At 48.2% G+C, this 17,594-nt stretch overlaps 1 protein-coding gene and 1 long non-coding RNA gene across 3 annotated transcripts; one reads left to right on the top strand and one right to left on the bottom strand.

The window, feature by feature from the left end:
• Positions 1-210: 210 nt before the first annotated feature.
• On the top strand, positions 211-835 carry LOC120643358. The gene is made up of 2 exons (XR_005662989.1): positions 211-268; positions 409-835. It is a non-coding gene; the product is annotated as an uncharacterized LOC120643358 (long non-coding RNA).
• Positions 836-15,885: 15,050 nt separating this feature from the next.
• On the bottom strand, positions 15,886-17,421 carry LOC120643357 (zinc finger CCCH domain-containing protein 13-like). 2 transcript variants are annotated; one of them, XM_039919713.1, is made up of 3 exons: positions 17,165-17,421; positions 16,660-17,050; positions 15,886-16,569 (listed from the first exon to the last, which is right to left on the bottom strand). In XM_039919713.1, exons 1-3 carry the CDS (start codon positions 17,383-17,385, stop codon positions 16,231-16,233), a joined length of 951 nt encoding a protein of 316 aa, XP_039775647.1. In that variant the 5' UTR covers positions 17,386-17,421; the 3' UTR covers positions 15,886-16,230. The 2 variants fall into 2 exon arrangements, with proteins under 2 accessions (XP_039775647.1, XP_039775646.1); XM_039919712.1 differs by having other exon boundaries at positions 16,660-17,421.
• Between the last annotated feature and the right edge of the window lie 173 nt (positions 17,422-17,594).

The following is a 17,594-nucleotide window of genomic DNA, read 5'->3' as shown; positions in this document are numbered from 1 at the left end:
CCTTCACCATATCACTTTAATTCACAATCCTTCAATTTAATGTATGAACTAGCTTGCTATCAAACGATACAAAAACAGGGGTTCAAGAACTCGATCCCACAAATATGCTTATCGATGGGTGACCCCAGTCAGATTACTATATGAGATGCTATGTTGATTTTCATTGTTTCAATTTGTGTACTACTTATTGTGACAAAAACTTGCCATGTATTTTCAGGAACTAGCAACATGAACTGATCCCAAGCAAAGACCAGGAGTGAAAAAAAAGGTACAACATATATTGCATCATCATTGTTTAAGCTACAAAGTGTAATTTTCCCTGTTTTATCATGAATTACTAGCTTATCCTACCAATATAGTATATAAAGATAATACAGCTTCCATGCTTATTTTTTTAATTACTTGCAGGTGAAACACAATTGATTTATCACTTTCAGGACAAGCTCTTCTATTCGATGTTGAGGCAGTCTTTGATATTGGCCAGAATCATCATGTTATAGCAATATTTGTGGGCACACTCATGAAAATATATCGAGAAGATTACAAGTTCCTCAGTGGAACTTCTGCATGTCGGTGGTATATAAATGAAAATGATATTCCAGCAATGAGGACATCTCAAAGAGGGTATTATTTCAGTTCTGAATTTAAATTCAGACACCTATATCTTAGCCCAATACTCATGTTTCGTTAATTAATCTGAGTAGTCCAAGGAACAACATCTCAGATGCATATTACCAAATGTATCTCCTGCTTGTTCAAATATATTGTTCTGCACAAGTGATGAATTCACAGCCTCAGCTAAGCAATACGGAGTACTAAATTAGTTTCTGCAACACCAAGGTTGTAAGCAACATGGCCATACGCGGCAATGCCACGAGCATTTCTAGTATATATGAAACTGCTGATTGGGTACCACATCATAAGGTGATGATGAGAGGGAGGAACTATATACTTCGTTCCTTGTATATTCTCTCTTGTTGCTCTTTTGCCTCCGTCCTACGTATACTTGCATACTACTAGCTAAACCTCACCTGATGATGACCAACAGCAAGCACGAGATGGATGGGCAACTAGCAGTTGGGAACTATCTAAATAGCCGACGTACGGTCATAGTATTACCAATGGTTACAAGGGTTGGACGTTGACCACACTACGGGAGACAGGGGTTTTGCCGTGTGCCTGTTGCACACGGCAAAGCCCGATAAACACACGGCAAACCCTTTGCCGTGTGTAACACACGGCAAAGGGCTCACGGCGTACAAACGTCGGCAAAAAGCTTCTTTGCCGTGTGCCTTTTATCGGGCACACGGTAAAAGGTTTGATGTGTGCCTTTTATCGGGTACACGGCAAATGGTTTGCACTGTGTTTAATTAAGTGGCACTCGGCAAACAATTTCGGAATAAATAAAATAACCACCACATCCGCCGCTGCCACCACCACGCCACCGCCGCCACCACCACCGGCCGTCGCCGCCGCCCCGCACCGCCGGCCTAGCTCGCCCAGCACTGCCGGCCGAGCCTGCCCACCACCACCGCACCGCCGCCGCGACCGCCACCGGCCGTCGCCGCCGCCTCGCACCGCCAGCCTAGCTCGCCCACCACCACCGCTAGCCGAGCCACCCCTCTAGACCTCTACCCTCGCCGGATCTAGAGGGGAGGACCCGGGAGGCCGTCGCGCCGCCGATGGCCTAGCAACAGAGGAATAGAGGGGGAGAGCTCGAGGGACTCACCAGATCTGGTGCTCCGAGGACGTGCCATTGCCACCGTGCCGCCGGATCTACTCACGCTCAAGTCACCGCCATGCCATGGCCGCCCTCCACCGCACCTAGCCCCCCGCTCGAGTCGCTGCCGCTCCTCACAAGCAGAAGAGGGGCAAGCGGAGGGGGGAGGGGAGGGGCAACAGTGGGAGGGTGGAGAGAGGGCGGGGCGCCGCCTGTGCCGCGCCGGAGGGAGGGAGGAGCGCCACATCGGCCGCGCTGGAGGGAGGGAGCAGCGCTGCTTTGGCCGCGCTGGAGGGAGGGTGGGACGCGCGGCCGGCATGGATGGAGGGGCGCGCGCCGGAGGGGAGGGAGGGGTGGCGAACGGCGTGTGGTGTGGGGGTTGTGTGCGGCGCGCGGTCGGTGTGAGGAGACAGGAGAGGATAAGTACCAGGATTGGCTGGTTTGCCGTGTGTTATAGATCCGGCACACGGCAAAAATACTTTGTCGTGTGTTTTTGTTTTTGCCGTGTGTTTCGCGGGCGGCACACGGCAAAAAGATCCTTTGCCATGTGCCTAATTTTGTGCACACGGCAAACCTGTGCACACACGGCAAACTACCATCTTCCGGTAGTGCCACCAGTCGGGCACAAGATCATCACATGGCCGACAGGGCAAGATATTTCACAAATATATAGTCTCAATAATGTGACATGGAAATAAATTAAAATGGTTTCAATCGCCGTTAGTTTGATATGGGTAGCTGCTCGTGCAGGGGCACTGTATGTGTACAAGCAAGTACGTGTGATGGATCAGAGCAAGCAAGCTATGCTAGTGACCCGTCGTGCAGATTCAGTCACTCGATCATTCATTCATATACTAGCATGCATGGAAGTTGGGTTCCCGGCCAGGCCGGCTGGCTGGCCTATCGACCAGTACCAGCTAGCTGAGCTGACCTGCTGGCAACAATGCAAGCTTCACCTAGGGCTCGATCCATCTCTTCCATTACATTCCTCTGACCCCTCGCCGTCCTCTCTTTCGTTCTCCATTAATGTATTCTAGTGTCGCGTATGCATGCATCGAAGAAGAAGCAGCAGCAGCAGAACGAAGCAGTGCATGTCTGCCCTGACGTCCACTTAATTTTCTTGGGTTCTGGAGCGACGACTTCGTTTGGAACTGCGCCAGGCTTTGCTTCGCTAGGGAGACAAACTGTTACCCGGTCAGACAGGCGACAGTTGGAGAGGAGAGAGCGAGTGCGCATTATATTGGGGCCGGGAAATGGGAAAGCATACAATGCCAATGCATGGGAGTGTAGCTGAGGCTGAATTATTCGCGCATCCATCCATCAGATATTTGCGCCAACACATATTAGTATATAAAAAAATCTAGCCAAGAGGCAGAACTTGGAAGATCTCAGTTGTCTCTGGTCGTAAATAAAGAGAGCGAGACTGGGCAGCAGCACCTTCTCTTTGAATGTTGTGTGCCTACAACTAACTCAACTATATGTGGCGCCGGGGCTCACTCATCAAAATAGACATTCCTCCACACTTGGCTTATTAAGAGATTCTGAGCCAAGCATCACCACGTCGCCCTCCCGGGGGCGACATGGGTGGCTGCAAACCTAGCGCGGCTATCCCTATCCCCCGCCTCCCCAAACCGCGCGTGGGCCTCCGAAAGCCCGCGCGGCAACAAGGATGACATTGTGCTGAGGCCATTTTATCCTATTTGGAGCTTCATTTTTATATTAAAAAAAATCAAAATTTCAAAAATATGTGGCCGTTTCAGGAAATTGCGAAAATGGGTCCCTGTAGCCCAGGCAGGCGGCGACAGGCCTTTTTGGTAAAAAAAAATTACAAACAAGTCCCTGGGCAGCGCAGCGCGGGGACTCGGCGGCAGGGGGGGCCGGTCGCCCCCCCCCCCCCCCCCCAACGGGCGACAGGGTCCCCCGCTCTATATAAGGCCTCCACCCCCATTCCCTCCTCATTTGAGCCCAAAAATTCCACCAAAAATCTAGAAAAAAAAAGAGAGGGGTGAGGAGAAGGGAAGCGGCGAAGCCCTGCCGGATTACGCACTTGTGATCTGTAGGTAATTATATTTAACTTATATATTTTTTCATTGCTATTGTAGAGTAATTAAATTTAATTAGTGCTATAGTAGAACCATTTAAGTAGGAGTTTAAGGATATCTTAGTTACGTAGTAGTAAATTAGTTTAGGAAATTAAGATTACGCGTTTATTATTACAATTGCAGTACTATTAGAGACGTGTTTATAAATTAGTTATGATTTAGACTAGAATTTCGGATATGCAGTATAGAATTTGAGTGTTATCATGTAGTTATGAATACTTATATGTTGTAGTTAAAATTCGTACTTAGTTTGTACGGATGATTGAATAATGTAGTGAAGTAAAAGTATGACTCGATAGGTATTTGGTGATGTACAGATATGTCGAGCAAGATGCGGTTTCAAGTGTTTTTTGGTAACTGTAATATTTTGTATGGACCAAATGGAGTAGACCTTTCTGCCTTTAAGTGCACATCTAGCGCCATAGATAAACCTCTAGAGAGGAGTTTTGGTTCTATATATAAGTGGCTGCAGCGTGGGTTCCGTGTTGATCCGGAGACACATGTGATGACCGTCCATGCTCTTGTGAATTGGGAGGTAGAAGGTGATTTATGGGAATTGATGATGATACACAGCACTGATGACTGGCAGAAGTACATGCAAGCAGCTCTAGAGTGTGGGTGGCCTCTGGCTATTCTTGTTCAAACTCGGGAGAAGATACGAAATGAAATCCAACATGGTGCAGATCAAGCAACACCGAGTATTCAAAGAGATGGTGCAGATCAAGCAACTCCGAGTATTCAAAGAGGTGGTGCAGATCAAGCAACTCCTAGTATTCAAAGAAAGACAAACTATGTTGAGCAAGATGAGTCAGAAGAGATAGAGAACCCAAACATCGGACCACAGGGCCTTGCTGATGAGAGAGAGAGGATACATAGCATCGTGGACGAGATGGAGGCAGAAGACCATGCCGCAATGGAGATGGAAGAACATGAGGGCTCATCTAATGACGAGCAGTACTCATTGCCAAAAGAGTGGAAGGAGCATGGTTTTGGCAATCATATTGTAGAAGTCCTTTGACATCAGGAGTGGGAGTACAGAGGGAATGAGGTGGTGCAAGGTGCAATATATCCAAACATTGAAGCCGTAAAAGATGCTGTGAGAATGTGGGCAATATCATTGAAGCGAGAATTTAGAGTCGTGAAGTCTGGCAGTAAAGAATATGAGGTGAAGTGTGTGAATGCTGGATGTTCATGGCGAGTACATGCATTCAAGGGTAGATGGAAGTCGAACTGGAAATGTTCCATTGTGACAGAGCACACTTGTTTGCTGTCAGAAGTTCAGCTATCACATCGCAATATATCATGCGACTTTGTTGCAAAGCAAATATATGGGTTGATTGTGGACTACCTAAATTATGAACCAAAAATGATTGTTCGACATATTGATCAAACTTACCAGTACAGCATTAGTTATTTGAAGGCATGGCGGGCTAAACAAAAGGTGTTCGAGATGCGGTTCGGCACATACGAGGCATTATATGATAACCTACCTCAAATGTTATCCTATGTTGTTGCTAGAAACCCTGGAAGTTTCTATGACACTTACCTCATGCCAACCATGAGGAGGGGACAAAGCTTTCTGCTTCGAGGCTTCTTTTGCCTAAGTGCATGTGTGAGAGCTTTTCAGTATTGTCTTCCGGTTTTATGCATTGATGGGACATTTCTGACTGGAAGGTACAAAGGGCAGATACTCACCGCAATCGGGGTAGACTGCAACCACCAAATAGTATCGGTCACCTTTGCATTTGTTGAGAATGAGAACACAGAAAGTTGGTATTGGTTCCTCGAACGAGTGAAGATTCATGTTGTTGCCGCCCGTCCAGATGTGTGCCTTATAAGTGATAGGCACGTAGGTCTGCTACAAGCAATTAAGAAATTACAAGTCGGAAATGGAACAACGCCTCCATTATGGCCAGATGTGCAAAACAGGTGGTGCATTAGGCATATGGGTGCAAACTTCTTTGACCACTTCAAGAACAAGGAACTAAAGGACTTGTTAAAAAGGTTGTGCACTCAGAACCAGCAGAGAAAATTTAATGCTTTGTGGCAGATGCTTGATCAGCTAACTGCGGAGCAAGTGAAGGCAAGGGCAGCAGGAACCAGCAGTAGCCAGTTAGCAGATGCAAGGGCTTCTTTGGAGAAGCCATTTTCGCACTGGATTCGAGGTGCACCGAAGGAGAAATGGTCATTCCTTTATGATACAAATGGAATGCGGTACGGTATCCAGACAACAAACCACACAGAGTGTTTCAATATGGTGATACGATGTTGTCGTGGCTTTCCTCTCGTGGGAATTGTTGAGTTCATCATGTATGGATGCATGAAGTATTTCAGAGAGCGATACATGGCTGCAACCATAAACATGAGCAACCCCCAAATTCAGTTTTGCACAAGAGTGACACAATATATGCAAGACAAGATAGCAAAGGCCAGACAGCACTGCGTCATATCGACGGGTATAAGGGAGCATAGATTTGAGGTGCTATGCAAGGATAGAACTAGTCGTGGCATCTGTAGAGATAGGGTGGTGCAAGAGAGTTTAATTAGAGCAGATGGCACTACCCCGCTGCACCTGCATGAAGCCAAAGTTATTGCATTTGCCCTGTTCGCACGTCATTGCCGCTTGTGCAGAATCTGGGTTGCAGCCCGGAGTATTTGTGTCACCCTATTTCAGCAAGGAGGTAGCTACATCCACCTGGGGACATGAAATATACGGGATTGGCATAGTTGGACCCTTTATTACGGACCGGGAGGTTAAGACTTATGTTCCTGATCCAGCCGCTAAGAAAGGCAAAGGCCGTCGTCAGACGCGTCGTATAATAAATGGTATGGACGAGTCCGAGGCAAGCAAGGCACAAAAGTGTTGCAGCCAATGTGGAGTATTGGGTCACAACTACAAAAGGTGTCCTCAGAATGCAATTCACGGTGATGCAGACGCTGGTCCTTCTGGAAATCCAACAGATGGAGCACCTCCTACGTTCAGACCACCATTGCCGAGAATTGCTCGTGGAAGGCACTCAGTGTCGTGATTTAAGTCATTGTAAGTTCATTCTGTCGACTCGGTGCTGTTGCTTGGTGGCACAATCCAAAACATATAAGGTGTTATATTGTTGAATGTGTTTCTATACATATGTTTACCTTTGTACTAATCGTACAACCCTATTTGAATGTTTTAATGTAGGTATGGGCTCATTGCTAGACCCTGTTATCGACGCGAGCCACCGGTCTTTCGCCGCAACAGTTCAGCGCCGAGCCCTTGGAGTGCTACGACCGCGTCCACTAGGAGAGGTCATCTCTATACACCAAGATTGGGTCTAAAGGTATGTATTTAAATTTTATATGTTAGTTCCATTGTTTATTTTATAATATTTGTAATATTTGTACTCACTTTTCTTCGTTTGTTCCATTGTTTCAGGTTATGTGAGTGCGGTCTACTGACTCTGGGCCGTCTTGTGGAGGGTGGGATTGTGAAGCTCGACCGATCCCTCCTGACGGCGCTAGTGGATAGATGGAGGACGGAGACTCACACGTTCCACCTCCCATGTGGGGAGATGACTCCGACGCTGCAGGACGTGGCCTACCTACTGGGTCTTCCTATCGTCGGTGATGCCGTAGGTCCGCGTGTGGTGCCGGCTTTGTGGAAGGATGACCTGGAGGAGCGCTTTGCTCCGGTACAGCGCGTGGCAGCAGCAGGACCGATCAACCCGCACCCGCGAGCCGCAGGTCCTTCGTAGATCTGGTTGCTACAGTTTACAGTACGTATTTCGATTCATCTTTACACTATGTTTTTAAAATTCATATGTTTCATTGTGAGTTTCAATCGTACATCATATTTGTGTATGCAGCCTACCCAGTTGGATGCGGATGCGGACGAGTATAGTGTGACCAGATCGCTGGAGGCGTACTTGCTATGGTTGTTTGGTTATATCATGTTCAACAACACCCATGGCAACTCCGTCGACAGGATCCTACTTCTGTACGCACGAGAGATTGCGGATGCAGAGGATGACTTACCGCCCTACAGCTGGGGTTCGGCAGTATTGGCAGCCACCTACCGTGGACTCTGCGACGGGTGCAGCAAGACCAATGGTGAGGCTATTTTCTCGGGGTGCCCACTCCTGCTTCAGCTTTGGTCGTACGAGAGGATAGCGGTTGGTCGCCCTATCGTGAGCCAGGAGCCATACCACGACATCTTGTATGGCGATGACGAGGAGGGTTGGCCTACGATGGGTACCCTCTGGAACTGGCGTCAGGTACATTCGCGGAAACTCTACTTATGTCTTGGTTAGTTACTCGATACATGAAGCTCATTATTAATTTCATATGTTTCGATGTGCAGAGATCTTGGGCACATGCCCAGGTTAGGCGCGCATATCCTGAGTTCGTGTCGGAGCTGGATATGCTAACGCCAGAGGATGTTATCTGGGATCAGCAATGGCGAAATGCTGAAATAACAATAGCTACTATTATTCTAAGATTACGATCCAATATTTCAATATATAAATATTACTTCTACTCTGATTCATAAGAAAATCACAATGAAAGGTCGAACGTTAATACCTGCAGATCACAGATGCGCACTTCGGCAGGGCTTCGCCGCTTTCCTTCTTCTCACCCCTCTCTTCTTTTTTCTATTTTTTCTGGAATTTTAGAGAATAGAATGAGGGGTGAGAGGGGAGGGGGTTTAAATAGGGCAGCCCTGCCCTGTTGCCCGGTGGGGGGCGACAGGCCCCCCCTGTCGCCCGTTGGGGGGGCGACTGCCCCCCCCCTGCACCACGTCCCCCGCCAGGGACCTGTTCGAAGAAAAAAAATTGAAAAATAAAAAATTATAGAAAGGTCCTTGTCGCCCGTTGCCTGGGCGACAGGGGGCCACAGGGGGCCTGTCGCCCACCCCATGGGCGACAGGGGCCCATTTTCGCAATTTCCTGAAACAGCCACATATTTTTGAAATTTTGATTTTTTTTTAAATATAAAAAAGAAAAAACGCGAGCTTACGCGCATCTGGGTAGCAATGACTTTTCGTGACCGTCCGCTCCGTCGCGCATCCCCCATGAGAAACGTTGCTACCTTCCTTGCTATGGCCCGAGCGGCTGGCAGCCGTGAGGAAGGCGGCCACAGGACCTTCCTCAACGGATTCCTCACGCATCAGGGAGTTTCCTTCAAATCTGTTGATGATGGCGGCGGCTTCCACGGGGAGGGGTGTTCACCTTCGGAGCGGCTGGGACCTGGTGGTGGAGAAGCTGGATCTAGTGGCCAGCGTTGAGCCGGCGTGGCCCCGGCTCAAATATCCACATCCTGGTGTCGCTGTGATGGTATAGTGAGGGGGAACAATGGTTGTGGCTTGTTCGGGCGGTGGGCGGTGTTGGCTATGCTGGCGCAGTTTGATCTCCCTCATCATACGTTCTTCCCGTGGCACCACTTCATCCCAGCGGGTAGCCAAGCAACCGCTAGGTGGCAGCGAATCTAGGGCTGGTGAGGGCGGATCCAGCCTCATCCGAGGAACCAGCGCGACTGCGGGATGGAGATAGCAATAGCTATCACTGGTGAAGGTTTGACCCTTGGAGGTGGACCGCCGGCCGGCGCTACTGGTGGGCGCAGGTGTGCGGAGTTGGCTTCAGGGCACACCGGGACGCAGGGAGAAATCCCATGTCCACCTCAAGTTAGCCAGCAGTGGTGACGCTTCTTTGCGCCGCTTTCCTCGTTGGAGGCTTTGCTAATGTGATATGTACAAGTAGTGTGCGTTGTTGTCAAGTGCTGCGGGAAACCATTTGAGGGAATTCTTATCCAGCATTACGCTAGCGTTGACATTGGCAATGCCTCGTGGTACCACTCTCTTCCTGGAGACGATGTCGATATCCCCTCACACTCATACGCTAGGCAGAGATTTACGTGAAAAGATTTGGCAAGCAACAGAGATGGTCCGAGCGTCAAGTTTCTAAGAAGATGAGAGATGTGATGGATTGGTGCTACCTGAAGATATTGCAAGGTTGAAGCAGAAACAAAGAAGAAGAATGAAACTTAATTTTCTAGCCTTCTTTCTTTCTTTTATAGCTTTCTTTAATTTTTTGTTTGTATGAAATCCCTGACTTGAGGTTTAGAGTCTAAGAACTGTTGTAACATTTGACTATATATTATCCACAAGATGAATACAGAGGCCGATTTAATCCCATATCTAAAAAAACTATGTGCCACCATTTATCTAAAATTTTGATAAAAACCTAGGTAATGACTTTGAATCAGTTGCTATATGGTGGATTAGTAACAAAAAAAAATGCTATCCTCAATACATGGTGTGCTGCATTGATGTGGTGCACTGGAAAAATGCATAATGAGTTTATTTTTTCATGGGAAAAGTGGAGAAGCACACCATAGCGAGAAAAATCTAATGTTCAAAAGCTAATTAGAATGTTGAAGAACTGGCGAGTTTTGTGCAAGGATGCAAACTTGCAGGAGCTGGACCATGTGGTGAGCTCACGACAAGACTGCATCAACCTCTATGATTAACCTAGGAACGGCAAGCGACCGTGGCACCCTTAAGCTCCTAGGTGGTGGCACGATCAGATTTGGCAGCGTTGACTTGCTGGTGGTCTGGAACAATGCCAATCTACAAGAGGAGTTGGAAGAACCATCCGAAGATGAGGGCCTGCCGACCATCGATTCTCAGCTAATGCTTCTGTTTCTATTGGCTTTACAGAGTCTTAGCCTCTAGGCAGGTGCTTAAAAGAGTTGTGAAACTCTATGATGCTGACGAACAAAGAAGACTTGAACCTTGTGCTTTGTTTCCTAGAAATAAAGCGGGAACCTCCTTTTCTCTAAAAAAAAGTCCTCTCTCTCTCTCTCTCTCTCTCTCTCTCTCTCTCTCTCTCTCTCTGTGTGTGTGTAGTAAATCAGCAGGATGAGGTTATTAGCCGCCCTGAGGCTGGACATGAAGTGGTACAAAAGAAATATGCTAATTTGGTTCATCCCCATCTATCATGTCCTCATCAATAGTAGCACATGAACCTGAATCGACACATGCAAGTTGGACATTTCAAAAACATCAGGGAAGTAAAATACAAAATACGATTAATTAGTGACAAGTGATAATTTGGAATGCATGCAACGACCTACCACTTGCACTATTCCAAGGTAATGGGAATTTCTTTTTTTTTCAAACGACTCCTCAGTTGTCGAATATGGTACAAAATATCTTAATCTTCAAAGTTCATTATAAAATTTTTTCTCTTAATATAGCGCATTTATGCCAATTTCATATGTACAATTGCACATTTAATTAGTCCGAGATGTGGACCTGTTGGGCTCTTCTGCAGCTTCTAGGTCTATATATAGGTTTATATATATGCACTCTTTGAAGGGTTTTGTTGTTTGCAATCTTACACTAAAGTGTTTTGATTTAAGATAAAATCCAATCGATTTTCAGCAAAACTACCCCAACATTGTAATTCCACCGCCCGGGATAAATTGAGCAAGCAAATCGAATGCGAGATCCGTGGGTGAATGGGCCAGCGGTTCCAGTTTTGTCTATGAAATATTTGGTCTTCTATTCTAGTTTTCGATGTCAATAGACAAGTGTTGCCTACTTCATCCTTAATTAAAGAGTAAATTCTCTTAGTGCCATAGAAATTTTAATGGCCTCCTTCTATGCCATAAAAATTTAGAAGTTCCTTCAGTACCATTGAAATTCTGACTTATATTCCCCTCAATGCCATTCTGTTGCCTTTTCCATCCATATGTGTGACACCCCGGTCCAGGGCTTAATAGGATTAATAGGATACTCATACCAACAAGTTGCAACTTCTTTTCCGGAAGCCGGTCTCCAAAGAACTCCGAGGTTAAGCGTGCTTGGCCCGGAGAAATTTGGGGATGGGTGACCGACCGGGAAGTTCTTCCCGGGTGCGCATGAGTGAGGACAAAGTGTACAGAAAAGACTGGTGTTGGTCTGTGAGAACAGTCTATGTCCTAGAAATCAGCTAGATATAAGCGGGCCCGGCCTCGGGGAGGCGAGACGTTACAGAATGGTATCAGAGCCGACTCTCGCGGTTTCACGGGCACGTACGGGCGTAAGTGCAGAGGCATGAGCACGGGCGCATGAGGGCGCAGATGCCACCGGCATGTGCACGGGCGCGTGGCGGGTCAGTGCGCGGGCATCTGGGATGCGCCGTTGGCACTGGACGCACGGACGTGGCACAGGGACCGTTGGCACTGGATGCACAGACGTGGCACATGGGCTGCTGGCACTGGACGTACGGGACGTGTGTAAGCATCTGGGCCCTCAAGATATGTTTCGGTGATTAATGACAACCATTATTGTGACTAATGAGTTTGTGCAGCTTAATAGATCATTATCGCTCATTTGGTCATATGTCAAAAGAGGCCCCTCAATTTCATTATTTAAAAAGGCGATCTCGGTATTCAACTCAATTATATGTCAAGACTAAGGATCTTTCTAGTCCTAAGTGTCATAAGGATGAGAAGGACACTTAGGTTAGTATAGGTTTTATAGTTTTATAGTGATCGCACTATTGAGAGGGGTTAAGGCCAAATAACTTGAGCATGGACATGGTCAATCAAAAATGGATGCACACTATGGTCACTCAGGTTCCTAGAAGTTCAAATAAGTGGTTTTCAACTTATATCTCAAGAATATTTGGATTTCATTCAAGACTCAAATCAGAAAAGGCAAAATTAGAAAAAGTCTTTAACACCGGTTTAACCGACGCTTTCATTTTTCTATACGTCGGTTAAACGAAGTCAGCAGAGTCTGGACAAGTCAGTACGCCGGTTAAACCGACGTGTTTGAATTTAACGTCGGTGCATTAGTCCAGAGTTGGTTTTTCTAGGGTGTTTCAAGGTTCTATACACCGGTTAAACCGACGCTGTTTGAATTGAGACGTCGGTGCAATTGACCAGTGAGATGGTTTTTCCAGGGATTTCTGAAGTTGTACTCATCGGTTAAACCGACGATGGTTTTGAGTTAACGTCGGTGCAGTTGTCCAGAGACTTGGTTTTTCAGTTGATCAGTGGACAACTACACTCACCGGTTAAACCGATGATACATCGATTAATCTGCCCAAATTGTAACGGCTAGTTTTCAGAAGGGGCAGTTTACATTCATCGGCTATTGGAGGATCGTCGGATTAACCGGCGCCACGCAGTTTTCTGGCAGCTTTTCTCCAACGGCTCTATTCGTGTGAGCTGCCTATATATACCCCTCCAATGGGTCATTTTGTACTCTCTTAACACCAGGACACATTCATACACTCATACATTGTTGAGAGCCACCTTGAGCTTCATCTTCCACATATTTGTTCATTCAATCAATCAAGAAGCAAGACTAAAGACTTGAGTAGAGAGAAGCTTGTGTGCATCCGTTCTTGGTGATCGGTTCTTGCTCAAGTGAAGGCCCTAGTTTGTTACTCTTGGTGATTGGCAGCACCTAGGCGATCTTGGTGATTGAAGGTGTTTCTTTCGGAGCTTGCCAATGATTGTGGGAGCCCGAAGAAGTTTGTACGTGGCTTGAGCTCCACCACGCCGGGATGGTGAACGGAGACTCTTAGTGAGCGCCCTCGTCTCGGTGACTTGGGAGGTGACATGACTCTTAGTGAGTGTCACAACGTGGATTAGGGGTGTGTGCCAACACATCGACACCACGGGAAAAAATCCGGTTGTCTCTTGCCCACTCCTTACTTTCAAGCACTTACTTTCATGCAATCATTCATGTGCTTGACCTTAGAGATCATAGCTTAGCTCTACCTTAGTTTAATATCTAGTTGTATCTTTGTAAGCTTGTGTTTTTTGCTTAGCTAGCCGGTTGGTGAATTGAACCTTACTAGTTTTGCATAGGTTAAGGTTGCTATACTTTGTTTTAGAAATTTGAAAAAGGCCCAATTCACCCCCCTCTTGGTCCATCGATCCTTACAACGTGACCAAGAGAGGACGTTCCTGGTTTGGGATTGACCGACGAGGACGTCGGTCTCTTAAGGGGGTGAGCATGTGATACCCCGGTCCAGGGCTTAATAGGATTAATAGGATACTCATACCACCAAGTTGCAACTTGTTTTTCGGAAGCCGGTCTCCAAAGAACTCCGAGGTTAAGTGTTCTTGGCACGGAGAAATTTGGGGATGGGTGACCGACCGGGAAGTTCATCCCGGGTGCGCATGAGTGAGGACAAAGTGTGCAGAAAAGACTGGTGTTGGTCTGTGAGGACAGTCTATGTCCTAGAAAGCAGCCAGATATAAGCGGGTCCGGCCTCGGGGAGGCAGGACGTTACAATATGCATATGTTGTTAACTGAAATGTGAAAAGATGACCGGCCTCGGGGAGGCGGGACGTTACAATATGCATATGTTGTTAACTGAAATGTGAAAAGATGAATTTGCCCTCTGACCCCACATGTCTGCAATGGTCAGAGGAGGCCGCCGCGGCGGTGTTCGCGCCCCGTCCTCCCCCGCCCGCCCTGCCAAGTTGGAGTTCCATGCTTGTCGGATTGCTAATCCGGCAAGTTCACCAGAGGTATACCCCGTGGTAGATTTTAGGTGAGGAATCTCAGAACCAAGCGCTTGATGGTAACACAAAGACACAAGGGTTTAACATGTTCGGACCGCCGATAGCGTAACACCCTACATCCTGTGCTCAGGGATTTGTATTAGGGTTTCTAGAAAAGGCTATGAGCGAATTGTGATGCCTCTGATGGGTATCCCAAGACCACCTTATATAGCTCGAGAAGTTGTGGGTTACAAGTTAGGTTAAGACCTGCTCTAGTTGTTTATAAGGAAGCAATTCGGTTAAGATACACAAGATCTAGGTATATTGATTCAGTCTGCATCCTGATCAGCGAAGGACCCTTCCATCGTCTAGCCGAGTACGTGTCCGCCGAGTAGTTATGCAGGGTTGTCTCCTGAAGAGACCCTACTCGGCAAGGAGGTACATAGGACAACCTCCATCAATGTCGGCACCAGCCGCGGGCGGCTCATGCCCACTCAAAATCTTCTCCCTTCGCCTCCTGTTGCGGCCAACCGCCATGACCACCCATTCAGCACCATTGCCACCGACGCCTTCGCCACCGCCAGGCCGCACGCACACTTCCAGGCCATCCCAGCCAGCCTACCCGCCCCCGCCTCGCTGGCGCCGCCACTAGCTTGTGTGGCCTCGGTTTGCTAGTAGCGCGGGGACAGGTCGGGAGTCGGCGGGCGACGCGAGGAAAGCAGGGTCCAATGGATGGCACGCTAGGATGCCCGAAAGCAGTCTGCATCGGGGCCAGCCACTGCAGCACAAAGGGGGCAGGGGAGGTGCAGAAGGTGAGCCGGAAAGAGGTGGTTTCGGGGGGGAGACCAGGTGAGGGTTGGCGCCGAGCCCATGGCTGCTGCTGCTCGTGCCGCCGCGCGGAGAAACAAGTCAGCCGGTGCCTGCTTCTGCTCATGCCATGTCCTGGCCACTGGACCATGCTCTCGTGTCGCTGGCCGAGGCCGGGCCATCCCCGTGCCCCAACCTCCCTGTGCAGAAGCCGACACAACCGCTCAGTGCCGGCGACACTGCTCGCCTCTCTATGTGGGCACGGGGAAATTGAGTTGGGAAGAGAGAGAGAGAGGTTCGACATTGACTGGTGGGACCAGGGGCAATGGATGGAAGTGTGGATAGAATGGCATCGAGAGGATAAATCAAAATTTTAATGGCACTTAAGAAACTTCTTAAAATTTATGGCATAAAAGGGAGTTATTAAAATTTCTATGACAATGAGGGAATTTACTCAATTAAATCTACTACTGCGCATCATCGAGACTTGTCCTTTATTGTTTGGTAGGTTTTTTTAGGGGATATTGTTTGGCAGGTGAGAGGAATGGAAGGGAGGGAGAGAGTGCTTGGAGAGGAGAGCGAAACTGGCAAGGATATCAGACAAGATGAGGTCAAAGTTAGTTATATTTGACAACTTCGTACAAACTTAAATGGAGGGAGTATTTCATTCATTGAAAATAAGCTAAGATGAGGTTTCCTTAGCCATGCATCAAGCTAGATTAGAGAGTTCGCTGCAGTCAAATTTTCGCATGTCAACAAATAGCGGGATAGTACTTTGTAAATGGATGTCCTTGCCATTACTGTTGCTCTCTTTTTTTTAGAAAACTCTTTTTTTTTCATGTGTACACTTTTGCTCTTTTGAGATGTAAATGTTGCATTTGTCTGGCAAAGAGTGGTACATACTCCTTCCGTGTAGACGGGTTGGAGTGGGAACTTGTCTCTCTTTTTTCTTTGATCTACTTGTTTCACCAAATTAAAATTGCATGACAAATGTTGGTCGCTGTCTATATCTGTGTGCACCCGACAGAGCAATATGGATAGGCATGCACATGGATCCATCAGGAACTCAGAGAGAGGTGGTAATCGATCATACAGCTAGCTTGCAATGGACGGCAGCTAGCTGTAGTGATGCTGGTGATGAGGCAGCGTAGTAGTAGGAGTAGAGGCGGCGCCGGCGGAGGGGGAGTAGAGGCTGATGGAGGAGACGCCAAGGTAGGCGGCCAGCATGTCGTCGTCTAGGTCGATGCCGGCGGCATCGTCCTCCTGCTGCGCTGCCGGCCACCACTCTGATGACTCGGACTCTGAGCGAGGCGGCGGCAGTGTGGCGGCGGCGGCAGCTTGCTGCTGGACGTGATGATGGTCATCTCCATCTGCCTCCGTGCAATCGCCGGCGTTGCGAGCGAAGCGGCCCTTCACCCTCGGCCGGCTGTCGGCAAGAGTCTTCCTGCAAGCATACTGCAATGCAATTTGCATGCGTATTCATATATGTATATATATAAATGTCCGTCAGAGATGACGACTGTAAATTGCAAATGCAAAGCAGACCGTGATCTTTTGGAAGTTTCGCTGGTTGCGCTTGCTCCGGTACTTGTCGATGCGCTCCCGCCGCTCCTCCGCGCTGTACCTCCCCGGCGCCAGCGCCGGCGCCGCCACCACCCGTTGATCCTCCTCCATGTCCCTGACGAGGAGGTCTCCCGTGCTCGTGGCGCGGCGGAACGGCGACGTTGCGGCGGCCATGCCGGACGACGCCGGTGACAAGCAGGCCTGCTGGCCGGCATGGGGAGGGAGCATGTAGGCGGCGGCCGACGCTGGCGAAGGCAGGAAGGCTCCTCCGTTGGCAAGCAAGGTGTCTGGTCGAGAGGAGAGGATGCCATCATTGTTCACTTCATGCAGGTGGCCTGAATCAACAAGTCCCCAGTGATACATCTCTCTCTCTCTCTCTCTCTCTCTCTCTCTCTCTCTCTCTCTCTCTCTCTCTCTCTCTCTCTCTCTCTCTCTCTCTCTCTCTCTCTCTGTGTGTGTGTGTGTGTGTGTGTGTGTGTGTGTGTGTGTGTGTGTGTGTGTGTGTGTTTCTAGCTCACCGGGCCGGGTATTCTTGTTGGGTTGAGCATGTACTAGTTGAGTTGAGCTTCCCTTTCCCTCTTGTGTTTTATTTATATATACAAGTATGTAGTAATTATGTAGAGAAGACTTGCAAAGACACACACGCACACGAAGGAGACAGAGCCCATTGCCACAGAACAAGCTAATAAGCAAACCGTGTGGGACCATGGGCTTGCACTGCTGCCATAACCTAACAAATGTAAGCTGGTACGCATACACTAAACGTATGCGCGCGGCAGCTTTACTGAATTCCCCTCTGGTGGGCACTACACAGAGTCACAATGCAGGCAGGAAATGTATGACCACTATGCAGCAGCAGCAGCAGCAGCAGCAGCAGCGCAGACACCAAAAACACAATCCTGACAAGGATCGGAGGA

Source organism: Panicum virgatum, chromosome 8K (genome assembly GCF_016808335.1).
Source record: "Panicum virgatum strain AP13 chromosome 8K, P.virgatum_v5, whole genome shotgun sequence".
NCBI lineage: Eukaryota > Viridiplantae > Streptophyta > Magnoliopsida > Poales > Poaceae > Panicum > Panicum virgatum.
This window is presented reverse-complemented; position numbering and strand designations above follow the sequence as displayed.

What these genes read in the sequence shown, in the direction of transcription:
- LOC120643357 (XM_039919712.1), bottom strand. Translation starts at nt 17,385, where the DNA reads ATGGTCCCACACGGTTTGCTTATTAGCTTGTTCTGTGGCAATGGGCTC. An exon ending in GAAACTTCCAAAAGATCACG is followed by an intron (nt 16,570 to 16,659) that starts GTCTGCTTTGCA and finishes ATTGCATTGCAG; the next exon opens with TATGCTTGCAGGAAGACTCT.